We start from the raw sequence: 13,088 nt of genomic DNA, 5'->3' as shown, positions 1-13,088 counted from the left end.
GCTTCCTTGGCCTGAAAGTGAGATGAACGCCGCAACCCCATAGTTGCCTTTGACTGGACTTAACAGTTCAGGGGTCCTTTACCTTTATGTGGAGGATCTCCACATAAAGCGGGGAGAGCCCGGGCGGGCGGTCTATGGAACCAGTAAACCCATAGCCTGGTTGTACAGGAGTGTGGCCACTTCACACACTGGCTAAACACGCAGCTGGCAGAGACATGAGCTGGCAGAGTTGTGAGAGTCGTGGCAGCTTCACACAACACCGTTTCCTCTTTTGGTGGGTGAGGAAGGCAGCCTGCCAAAGCTGAAATGGGGGCGATTGAGGCCTAGTAGTCCATAAACATCCAGTAATAGCTCCAGTTAAGCCCTGCCAGGGCCGACCCACCCCTGAGGCAAGGAGGTCAGGACTCAGGTGGCAAGATCCACAGGGGCAGCAGCAGCAGATCCAACTGTCAATCTTCCACCCTTGTTCCTGATATGTGGGTCGTCCCTCACGCCTTCTCCCCTGCTGGGCAACCCACTTTGGGGTCCGCCTTGGGTGCTAAAGCCTCTTAGCCCAGACTTGAGCTCTTCACATGTGAATGGCCACCCGTGGATACCACAAAACGTTCCTGTTGCCTCGGAGATGGCCAGGATCAAGTGCTTGGGCCGGTTCCATGGGCGAATCCAGTGTTTTTATTGGGGGGCGGCAAAAATTGTTGAGCTTTTTTTGGGGAGATTGGGGGGGCAGGCCTCTGCTGGGGGGGCAGAGAACCTCAGTTAATGGAGTATTTTTCATGCTTTTTGATACTTTTTGACAGCCCGCCGCCTTGAGCATTGTTTTAACTATGGAAAGGCGGCATACAAATAAAACGATGATGATGATGAAGAAGAAGAAAGGAGAATCTGGCGGCAAGGGCAGGGGTCAGCAAACTTTTTCAGCAGGGGGCCAGTCCACTGTCCCTCAGACCTTGTGGGGGGCCGGACTATATTGGGGGGGTGAACGAATTCCTATGCCCCACTGATGATAATAATAATAACAATTATTATTTATTATTTATACCCCGCCCATCTGGCTGCGTTTCCCCAGCCACTCTGGGGAAATAACCCAGAGACGCATTTTAAATAAATGTACACATTCTACTCATTTAAAAACATGCTGAAGGTGAAAGACTTCTGGGAAAAGATATATAACGAATTGGAAAAAAATGTTGAAATATACATTTATAAAGAAACCAGAGGCCTTTCTTCTTGGAATAACAGGTTTGGAATTGCCCAAGAAAGATGTTAAATTATTTTTGTATGCCACAACTGCAGCTCGTATTTTGTTAGCTAAAAAGTGGAAAACCCAAGAATTACCAACGATAGAAGAAGGGCAGATGAAGATGATAGATTTTTTGGAGCTAGCCGATCTAACCGGAAGAGTCCGCGACCAGAAGGAGGAGGAGTATCAGGAAGATTGGATCAAATTTAATGATTACTTAGTTAAATATGTTAAGTTAAATTAACTGAAAACAGCTTGCAGATACTTAATTGGCTTAGGATTTTATTTAAGTGATGAATTAATATGTTTAATTTCATAATGTGAAGATCTAAGGGTGTTAATGTTTAAGTTAATTTTTTTTTTAAGAACAGATTTGGAAAACCGTTAAAAGGACATGCAATGAAATTCAACTAAGGGGAAGTGGGGAAGTCACTTAACAATGGGAATAAGTGTAATTTTTAATAAGGCTGTGATTTATGTTTGTTTGTTTTATGTGTTTATTTGTTTATAATGTTGTGAAAACCAATAATTTTTTTTAAAAAAATAACATAAAATAAAAACACGCTGATCCCGGCCTGGATTGAGAAGGCGATTGGGCCGCATCCGGCCCTTAGTTTGCCTACCCGTGGGCGAGGCAAAGCGCACGGCCTCGGCGGGAAGCGCGGCTTGCGCCTGCAGGGGGCGCTGCGCCCCGAGGGCCGCGGCGAGAACGCGGAGGCGGCGCCGCTCTTGAGGGAGCCGCCGGCTGCCCGTCGCCAGCGCGAGAGGCCCGCTCGGTTGCCTAGCGACCGGTGTAAACAAACGTGGGCGCGGGGCGAGGAAGCCGCGGATCTTTGCGGCGGGAGGGAGGGAAGGAGGGCGGTTTCGCCTCGGGTGCGGCGGGACGCGGCGCCCCGCTCCTCCTCGTCCCGCCAGCAGCGCAGGCTCCGTGGCGGCGGCGGCGGTGGCCGGAGAGGCGTCGCTCCCGGGGCGGGCGAGGAGAAGCGCGCCTCGCCGGACGGAGAGTTTCCGAGTTCATCCTTCCCAGCTGCTGCTTTTCTCTGAGGGGCGGCGCGGGGATCGCAGCCCGACGGCGAGAGGCAACTATCCCAACTTTTGCTTTGGGCCATTTAGCAGCATCTGAAGCGCTTGCTTGGGAGGGAGCCCTCTTGGCCGCTTTGGGAGGGGGGCGAGGCTTACTTCTGAGTAAACAGGCCTAGATAGGTTCGGGCTGTAAAGGATCTTTAGGCTGTGTGGCTTGTGAAAGTATTTTGCAAACTGTTTTGTTCTTTGCGTGGTTCTGTTGCATCCCTTTTCCCCTTACAGTGGTACCTCGGGTTAAGTACTTAATTCGTTCCCGAGGTCCGTTCTTAACCTGAAACTGTTCTTAACCAGAAGCACCACTTTAGCTAATGGGGACTCCTGCTGCTGCCATGCCACCGGAGCACGATTTCTGTTCTCATCCTGAAGCAAAGTTCTTAACCTGAAGCACTATTTCTGGGTTAGCAGAGTGTGTAACCTGAAGCGTATGTAACCCGAGGTACTACTGTACTTGTTATGAGGAGGGTCATACTGTAATATTATGCTTTTTATTGGTTCCAGACAATGTTTCTTACACGAACTTGGGGGGTCCCCGCATGCTCCCAACTCCACCCCCCCACCCCACAAAAGAGGTAGGTTAGGCGAGAGATAGTGACCTTGTGTGATTCTGGGTCTCCCCAGTCCTGTTTGTATGGTATCCAGTCTAGCATGGTCACACACACACACACACACACACACACACACACACACACACACCTTTGATTCCTGTGGCTATTATACAGTCCTACCTCGGGTTACAGACACTTCAGGTTGTGTTTTTTCGGGTTACAGACCACCCAAATCCGGAAGTACCGGGTTACTTATGGGTTTCAGTGGTCGCACATGCACAGAAGAGCAAAATCACACTTTGCACATGCGCAGAAGCGCCGAATCACAGCCCGCACGTGCGCAGATGTGCAGTTGCGGGTTGCGAACACTGCGGGTTGTGAACGTGCATCCCACAAGGATCATGTTCGCAGCCCGAGCGTCCACTGTATATGCATAACACGTGGGAGTTCAACAGGTTGTGGCTCTTGACAGCATTTAGAAAAATGTTCCCCTGTCAAAGTTCTGTCTGTTGGTTTTATTGATCTTGAAGAGCCTCCAGGAGTTCTGGGATATAAAATGAGAGAAGATGCTACTTCTGCATAACTTTTCAGAGCAGTTCTTCATTATAGGTAAGAGTAGTTCTTTTCTAGGTAAGAGAAAAGTAATCTCTAATATGTTGCTCTTTGTTCCCCGTTAAGTGCTGAAGACTGAGAATATAATGAGGACAGAAATAAAAAGAAACTCTCTCAAAGTGAAGTTTGCAAAGTAAGCGGGAATTGTTTCACACACAAGCTGCAATGGAAGAGATTCCAGTTAAAGTAGCAGTAAGAATAAGACCTCTACTTTCAAAAGAAGTCCTTCACAACCATCAAGTATGCGTGAGGTTAATCCCAAATACTCAGCAGATTATTATCGGAAAGGACCGTGTTTTCACTTTTGATTTTGTTTTTGGAAAACATTCAACCCAAGATGAAGTGTACACAACATGTATTAAGCCATTGGTGGCATCTTTGATAGAAGGGTATAATGCTACCGTTTTTGCCTATGGACAGACAGGCTCTGGAAAGACTTACACTATTGGAGGAGGTCATGTTGGTATGTGTTTGAAACCTTATATTTTATGATTTAATCATAGTTTTCTTGCAATGTTATTTTATGTCTCACCATTGGTAAAGAGACAATAAGGAAACTTCTGCATAAACTGCATACTCTGTTGATATCTGTTGTGTTTTTGTTTTTGTTTTACTTCTCTTCCTCTTGAAAAAAAGACGTAGCCAAAACTCTTCACTAAAATGTGCTTTTTCTGTTATGCAGTGCAAAGAGTACAGCAGTCTGCCTAACAGCATTTTTATGTTAATTGCTGCCATATTGAAGTATTCTTAATTAGCCAAAGTATTTAAAATGTACCAAACTATTCTAATCTTAGTTTTCTGCTGAAACATGGAATACAGAAGCTATCCAGAACAGAGAGTTAATCTAGATTACTCTCATAGTAGTTAAAAATAGAATTTATGAAACACCACTTTCTTAGTAAGGGATTCACTTTCGTACAGTACTTCCCAATAAAATAAAAAAAATCTATTAGCCACTCATTATCAGTTAGATTTTAGAGAACATAATGTGTTTGTGATAGGTGGTCTATCTCCTGGCTTTCCATAGTAAGATTTCAAGTTGTACTGATGTGAAGCTGTGCCATAGGTAACGACCACAAAGTAATATGGTGTTTGTGCCAGTCATTGTCCATAAGGATGCAGAAGGAAGTATCATTGTCAGGTCATTCTGTGCTATGGTGTCATGTGACATTTTTAAAAATGCATTGGCAGTACTACAATTTATTTATCTATTAAATTTATATATCTCCCTTCCTCCCAGAGGATATAACAATGAGCACTACCCACTTTGTACATTTCAGCAATTTATTCTTTTGCTGAAGAAATTGGGAAAAATCATATTGTGTCATATTAAATTCTGTTAAACTAAGCAATAAATTTTGCACTCACTTTTTAACTACACATCTTTAGGCGATTTGGATAGTACCAATTTGATCTTGAATGCAGACTTAGGAATATAGAAAGCTGCCTTATACAGAGTGAGACAATTGGTTTATCTTGTTCAGTATTGTCTATGCTGACTGGTAGCAACTCTCCTGGGTTTCAGACAGGATTCTTTACCAGCCCTGTCTGGAGATGCCAAGGATTGAGCTGTCTGCATGCAAAACACGTGTTCTACCATTGCTCTAAGCTAAGGGTCTTGGTTGTTTTTGTACCATGACTCAAAGTCAGAAATGCTGGCCTTTTAAAAAACAAAACATCGTGGTTTTTTTCTTCTTTCTTTTTTACTTCCTGCTAAAGTTCAGAGCGTGGTTTGACTCCACAATTCTAATAGCAGGAGACTGTATCGCTTCCAATATGTTTGCAGAATTCTGAAATCAGACTCCTGCTGTTCAAATATTGATGTTGTCAATAGATAGGCTGTTCCATTGTATAGGAAAGGCGCAATTTTATGTTTCCAGTGACCTGGGCTTAGGTTGATTATAATATCAAAACTAAGTATTATAATGAAATAATTGAAGACAGCATTTACTCTCTTGAATCATGTTTACTGGCTGTACGTAGCCATCAGTACTGGACTTCATATTTGGTTCAGGCCATTCTCTGAGGGTGTTGAGGGCTCTTTTTGGTCTTGTACATTGTTGGATATTTTCAGTTTGGGGGGGCATAAGGATGTGCACAATGTGCTCTGTAGGCTTTGACCAATTCTTTCCCCTCTTGGATGAGCATATTTGGCAAATACTTTTTTCAATTTGTAACCAACTATTTGTTATCTCTGAGAGAAAAGAATTATTTGTGTGACCTTGACAGGATTAAATGACTCATATTCATAAAGCTAAGAAGCCTTCAGAACCTTTGTGGAATTTCCCTGTGTACATCTTTAGCATTTGAATGTACAAATTTTAGCTGGGTGCTTAGGCTGTTTTCTTGTTTCATTTTAGCATCAGTTGCAGAAGAAGAGAGAGGAATCATTCCACGTGCAATTGAGGAAATATTTCAGATTATTTCAGAAAACCATAATATTGATTTCACTGTTAAGGTTTCTTACATCGAGGTCTACAAAGAGGAACTCAGAGATCTTTTGGAATTAGAAACCTCTATGAAATATCTACAAATTAGAGAAGACGAAAAGGGCAATACAGGTAATTATTTAAACTTAATTTGTCTGTTTGCTCTTGCTTGCTTGGCAGTAAGCAATGTTATAAATGATTTTTTAAAAATTTGTTTAATCATTTTTTCGATACAAAACATCAACAAGACACATACAACAAAAACCATAATAACAATAATAACACAATTTGACAATTCAGATTTGAATACACTGATATACCTACGACTATACCTTTTTAAACAATATTTTCCCACCTCTCATCCACCTACTTCCCACCACTATCCGCCTTATTGCTTAAATATTCGTTCCAGATTTCTTCATATTTATCCATTCTTATTTTGTGTTGACATGCAATTCGTTCATATGTAGCTAATCTGTCCATATTATCAATCCATGTGCTCAAAAATAAAAAAAATGAATTTTTAAAACATACAAGTATTGATGTCAAAAGTCTACTGCTAATAAGACAATTCTAATAGCATATCATTACATCCAAAATATTACATGAAAACAGTTGCCTCTGCTGTGGTATGAATGTAACTTCAAGTCTTTACAGAGATGAAAATATATATTGGCTTGGAGCAAGAATTCTCCTGCAGGAGGAAGTGAGGAAGGCAATATACTCTGATTTCCCTTTTCTCCTGCAACCCAATGTGTCCCCTGTAAAGCTGGTCCCCAGAAGCAACTTCTTTATGCTGTGCATCATTGTTGATGATAATGTCACTTGTGGTTTAAGTAGATGCTTGAAATTAGGCAAGTCTTTAAAACGGATGTGATAACTTGCTGTTTTAATACCTAATAACATTCTGTTTATAGCTTAAACATGTCCACTGTTGCCCTATATTTTTTAGTTAGAGTAATTTTTCTCCACCTAAACTGTCTTCCAGATGTAATATTTCATGACATTTTCATAGAACACATTTGGCCCTCCAGGCCCCTCTATCCCCACACCCCTGGTGTACTGGTTTTACGGATGCCGATGCTTGTTCCGAAATGAACAGGGACGAGAGAGTGACACAGAGTTTTTTAAAGGTCACCAAAACATACAGCTATGAACTTGGGAAGCAAATTACCTGTGCTTGAGCTTGCTTTTCCCTTCTCCCTCCTCTTCTTTTTTCCTTGTGTGTTGTGTCTTTTTAGACTGTGAGCCTGAGCGCAGGGCCAGTCTTAGTACTGATTTTTGTGAGCTGCTCTGAGAGCCCTTTTTATTGGCTAAAGGACAGGGTATAAATGCTGTAAATAAATAAATAAAATATAACTATAGAGCAGCATTGTCAGCCTTTTGTCTCCCATTAATTCCAATCCCATTTTTTATGCCATTTTATTTTTTAATATTATTTTTATTACATTGATCAGTCACTATATACAGAAGAAAAAAGATATAGTATGAAACTTAGTGTGTTTTTACCAAGTCTGACTCTTGCTCCATCTAGCTCAGTATTGTCAACACTGTCTTGTCAGCAGCTCACCAGTTTTAGACAGGATTTGTTCCCAGCTGTCCCTGAGATGCCTGAGATTAAATACACTTTGTGTGATCAGCTATGGTGTGTGTGTGTGTGTGCACACTCACTGTTAAGTTGTGGGTGAACATATCAGACGACACAGCGATTCTTCAAACAGCTATTGTTTATTCAGAGGCCAGAACAGAACTGAACTGAAGAGTTCAGCCAGCCTGCTTATATAGAGCTCCACTAGAAAGTAACTGTAACAACTTTCTGTAACTATCCAATCACTGAACGTCACTCTCGATCCCTTATTTGCATATGTGGACCTGAACTATCTGCAGTATCCCCCTGCTGGCCCAGGGTGAGAACTTCAGTACATAACACTCACAACACTCTTCCAGATGCTCCTAGTGATTCCGAATTATTGCTTTTCCATTGTAAGCTACAAGTGGAATTGCAACTGATTTTCCCTGCTGTTAGGAGCATTGTGCTTTCTGTCTACGCCAGTGAGTGTGACAGAGTTGCTGTAGATAGGATCAATTGCAGCTCAGCACACATTCCCTTGTGGAGAGTGTCATTTAATAACCACACTGTTATTTTTAAAAATTAAAGAGGTATAGTGCTATAAGAATACTGTTGTGGTGCTGTAACACTGTACTACATTTTAAAATGTAGGCAGAGAAGCATTGGCAATAAGTAGATTTAACAAACAAATCAGGGTCATAAAATGCTGCCCACAACAAATGTTGCAATGCGTGTTGTGTGGTGATAGGTTCACTTTCCCAATACATCACTGCCACTGTCAAAACTTTGTCCTTTTTAAAAACCTGAAAGAGTAGTATAAAAAGTGACTGAATGTGGAGATTGTGCTTCTGAAAAGAGGTGGACTTTCTGAGGTTAGATAATAGGGAAATCTAGTATGACAGTGACTGGATGATGGTGTTGTGTGAGGGCCCCATAAAAGGTAAATGAACAAAGTGGGGCAATTCACCCTAAATACCTAATGTGGAAACACACATAGAACACACCCCATTCAAATATCCACTCTTCAAACGCTTGCAGTTGTTTATAATTAACAGCTGCATACTTCCTAATGCCATAATTAATTTGTCAAATGTCTTCTTGAATGAGGCATATGATTTTTAATAGTCTATATTTTGCGGTTAGCTTTGTTTACTATTCTTTATGGTTTGCTCTTTAAAAATGTGTTTTTAAATTTATTTTTAAAGTAATTGTTGGTGCCAAAGACTGCCAGGTTGAAAACGTGGATGAAGTAATGAGCTTGTTAGAAACCGGAAATGCCGCTCGACATACAGGCACAACCCAAATGAATGAGCATTCTAGCCGATCTCATGCGGTTTTTACAATCAGTATTTGTCAACAACAGCAACCGGGTCAGACTCAGAAGGACACAGATTCTGCGCAAGATTCACCTCAAAGTTCAAGCCAGCTGATTGCTTCCAAGTTCCACTTTGTTGATCTTGCCGGCTCTGAAAGAGTAACAAAAACTGGGAACACTGGTGAAAGGTTCAAAGAATCAATTCAGATCAACAGTGGCTTATTGGCTCTGGGAAATGTGATAAGTGCGCTTGGAGACCCAAAGAGAAAAAGTGCGCATATTCCATACAGGGATGCAAAAATTACACGTATTCTTAAGGACTCCTTAGGAGGCAATGCCAAGACTGTCATGATAACTTGTATTAGCCCATCATCTTCGGATTTTGATGAATCACTAAATTCCATCAAATATGCCAACAGAGCCAAAAATATTAGAAACAAACCTATTGTCAACTACAACCCAGACTGGGACCTTATTGACGAAATGGAGTTTGCCATCAAGATACTCCGCGAAACTGTGCAAAACCAGCAGATTAGCGGACAGGTCCCTGGCAGTCAAGGGTCACAGGATTCATTTCGGGACAGAAACAAAATCCGCTCTCTTGAGGAGCAGCTTGCCCAGCTTCAGGTGGAAAGTTTTAACTACCGAAATTGCATGGAAGAAGCCTATGTGTTCCTTGCCGAATTAAAAAATATTGCCAGCCTATCAAAAAGTCAACAGGAAAGATTGCAAGATTGGATATGTGTGGCTCAGGAACTCAGGAGAGAGGCTTCTTCAGTCATTCCCCAGGTAAACTGTGGAGGTGGAGGTAACCAAGAAGGACCACATCACATCACAATTCTTCAGCTGAAGAGAGAGCTGAAGAAGTATCAGGTATTTTACTGTAAATTTAATGCAAGTGGTGAGAGTACATAAAAAGGAAATCTACGCTGTAACTGGAAAGTTTATCCATTCTTAATCAAGGTTCTTTGTAAATTGCACATACATTGTTTGCTCATCTGGAGGGCAAATCAAATTTGCTAGATGTCCAAAAATTAGATTTTATTCATTGGGATAATACTTTAAGCAGAATTGTAAGGTTTGGAGGAATAAAAATCTGCATCAGCTTTACATGGCTGAATTACATATTAGTTCCTTATTTTTTATATTCTTCTGCAGCTTGAATACAGACAATACAGCAAAATTGAAGTATTGGGAGAGTCTGACATAAGGGTGAAAGAATTATCTCATACAAAATGATGTCTTATATATGGTTTGATGTGGTGATACCTGTTTGTAAGGGAGGAAATTTGCCTTTACCTTATTCAGAATTTGCTTTAGGACACTGATAAAACACAATGCGCTACATTTATTTTCTACTTTTATTAATAATAACAAATTGGCTCCTAATTCATTGACAAAATTGCAGAATCTCATTGAAAATAACTGAAATATTAATAGTTGTTTAGTTCTGTGGGGCATCTTTCTTTGTGTGTTGCCAATTTGCCTTATATTTACAGTCTTATCGCTGCTTGGCTAGTGCATGATTCTTTGTTATGTATTGTGGTGACAGAAGGAATCAGACTACTGTATATCTCTCTGCATTCTGCCGCTGAGTGAAAAACTAAAAATTCTCAGCAGGGGTGTTATACAAGGGAAGGTGAAAGTGCACCTCCCATGCTGGTAGTTTTGAACAGCTGTTTCTGCTAGGTCGCACATACCTCGTTGGTCTACACTTCATAATAGTGCTAGACACAAAACCTGTAAAGAGAAACTCATTTTCCCTTTTCAGCCAAGGTTTACTGTTCTCATTCTAGTCCCTACAGCCAAAAAAAAATCCCACATGAAACACAATATATATATAGAGTTGTTGTTTCAGCCAGTTTTGATTACTTCGTAGAAAAAAATCCCTTGTTTTTGCTTCCTGTGACTTAAAGTCATATACCCTAATCAAAGGCTAAGCATTAATAACCAATAACATCCCTCTTTTAACTTGCTGTTGTCCTAGATTGTAATGAATACTAAGGGCTGTATTTAAATTATATATATAGTAGCTTTGCTTTCTAACAGTTTCTATTCAGATAAAACATATCTAACTAATGGAGGAGTACGGTAAATACATTCAAGTTCCAATGTGCAATTTGTGCAAGACCCTCCATTTCATATATTTGGTATTCTTTTTAACCCCTTATTACCTAGCAGGCTCTTGCTACTGATGCAGAAGTGTTTAGTGAGAGAGAGCTTGAGATAAAAGTATTGCAAGATCAAATACAGAAGCTGATAAAGGAGAATCAAGAATATATGGAATTGCTGAAGGAGGCCCAAGAGACAAATAGGCTACAGGTAACTTTCCGTTGTGCTGGTTATCGGTGAAGGCTGTATGAAGTAATATTAAAGTTGTCAATCTTATATAAATTATTAAACCAACATAGTGGAAATAATCTTAACCCAAGGGAAGTAATCTGCAACGGGCATTATCTGAAAGTCTTAATAGTGATATTCATGTTCGTTTTTAAATGTAAGTATGTGTAGGATTGCAACCAAAGTTTGGGTTATGCTGTGTCAGAATTGCACAGTATCGTTCTAGATTATTTTTTTAAAGGTGTGTGTATAATGTATTTTGGTTTTTGAACTACATTTATTATAAAAGTTTAAATATTACATTCCCAATCATCATACTGTTAACGCTTTGGTGGACTTGACTTGAATGAATCTCAGCATTGCAGTATCCCAACTATTTAATTCTTAGCCTGAGTTTTGTTAAGTTATATAGCAATTCTTAATGCTGTTAAGCTCACAGAGTTCTGTTTACTTACAGGCAAACAACTCTAGTGCTTAAATTGACCACACCTCACAACATTTAATTACCAATTAGAGCAATCAGAACTTCTATTTATTATACTAACTCCAAAGATGTATCAATTCACTAGAAAGGAATACAAGAGAAATTCAGTATCTCAGCCTAATCTACCTCACAGTGTTGTTGTGGGAGGGAAGGAAGGAAGGAAGAAAAAATTCAGTAGCAAGAACTGTTCAGGCTTATGTATTGGTCAGCGAGGGCAGAAATTACTTAGTTTTGCAATTTTGTCAGATGTTTGATAAATACATGTTTTGTTTTGTTTTAAGAATGATAAAATGGTGGAGCAGCAGCTTATAATTGACCGGCTAAATGACAAGTTAGAGAAAATTACAAAAGCCTCTGCCTCCAGTGGTGGTTGTGGAGATGGACCAGCTGGTGTAATATCTTCAAAAAGACCATACAGTGTTCCTCTAACTAAACGTTTGGTGCAATCCTTTAATGCTACCGTGGGGCTGGATTCTCGAAAGGTATTTTTTATTTAACAAGTTTTATACAGTGCTTGATTGTAAGAAAGCCTCTAAGCAGTTTAGAAAAATATAAAATAAAACATTAAACTGCCAAATAGACAGTTAAAAACAGGTATTAAAAACATTCAAAATTTGATTTGAAATTTGATATGAAAATTACCATCTTTTTTCTGATATAAGTACGGTACAAAAGTGACCATTCTCCACGACAGTAAATGGTATATCTGACTTTTTGAATGCCACTTCTCCAACCATATTGAGAAAGTTTCTGGTAGCCTGCAGGTTTGCAGCTTCATCTTTAATTGAAGAAAACCATCTAAACAGAATTCCTCCCATTGGATTCAAGAGGCAGGGCAAAGGTGGCAGATCTCCTGATTCATCTGGAAGGTTTTTAAGAACATTCGAAGAGCCCATCTAGTCCACAATAATGTTCTTGCACCAGCCAGCCAGATGCCTATAGGAAGCCTGCCAGCAGGACCCGAGTGCCATACCGCTCTCCCCACCTGCAATTCCCAACAGAATTCAGGGTATTCTGGTATTCGGAGGCATACAGCCTCCAACAGTAGAGGCTGAACAAAGCCATCGTGGCTAGAAGCTATCAATAGCCTTATTTTCCATGGATATCCGGTCCTCTTTTACAGCAATCGAAGTTGGTGCCATCACTATGTTATGTTTTATGTTACACTATGTAACAGGGACGCGGGTGGCGCTGTGGGTTAAACCACAGAGCCCAGGACTTGCCGATCAGGAGGTTGGCGGTTTGAAACCCCGTGACGGGGTGAGCTCCTGTTGCTCGGTCCCTGCTCCTGCCAACCTAGCAGTTTGAAAGCACGTCAAAGTGCAAGTAGATAAATAGGTACCACTCTGGTGGGAAGGTAAACGGCGTTTCCGTGTGCTGCTCTGGTTCGCCAGAAGTGGCTTAGTCATGCTGGTCACATGACCCGGAAGCCGGCTCCCTTGGCCAATAAAGCGAGATGAGCACCGCAAC

General features: G+C 40.8%; 1 protein-coding gene across 3 annotated transcripts in view; it reads left to right on the top strand.

The window, feature by feature from the left end:
- The first annotated feature begins 2,048 nt into the window (after positions 1 to 2,048).
- KIF27 (kinesin family member 27) overlaps positions 2,049 to 13,088 on the top strand; it is a 28,383-nt gene continuing 17,343 nt past the window's right edge. The window contains exons 1-6 of one of the 3 annotated variants that reach the window (XM_077936013.1): positions 2,049 to 2,319; positions 3,547 to 3,943; positions 5,841 to 6,041; positions 8,685 to 9,667; positions 10,973 to 11,116; positions 11,900 to 12,100. In XM_077936013.1, coding sequence (XP_077792139.1) covers positions 3,646 to 3,943; positions 5,841 to 6,041; positions 8,685 to 9,667; positions 10,973 to 11,116; positions 11,900 to 12,100 — 1,827 coding nt within the window. In that variant the 5' untranslated portion in view covers positions 2,049 to 2,319; positions 3,547 to 3,645. The remainder of the gene's footprint in view (positions 2,320 to 3,546; positions 3,944 to 5,840; positions 6,042 to 8,684; positions 9,668 to 10,972; positions 11,117 to 11,899; positions 12,101 to 13,088) is intronic. The other 2 variants (XM_077936012.1, XM_028748602.2) reach the window with 2 other exon arrangements.

The sequence above is a fragment of the Podarcis muralis genome, chromosome 11, assembly GCF_964188315.1.
Source record: "Podarcis muralis chromosome 11, rPodMur119.hap1.1, whole genome shotgun sequence".
Classification (NCBI taxonomy): domain Eukaryota; kingdom Metazoa; phylum Chordata; class Lepidosauria; order Squamata; family Lacertidae; genus Podarcis; species Podarcis muralis.
This window is presented reverse-complemented; position numbering and strand designations above follow the sequence as displayed.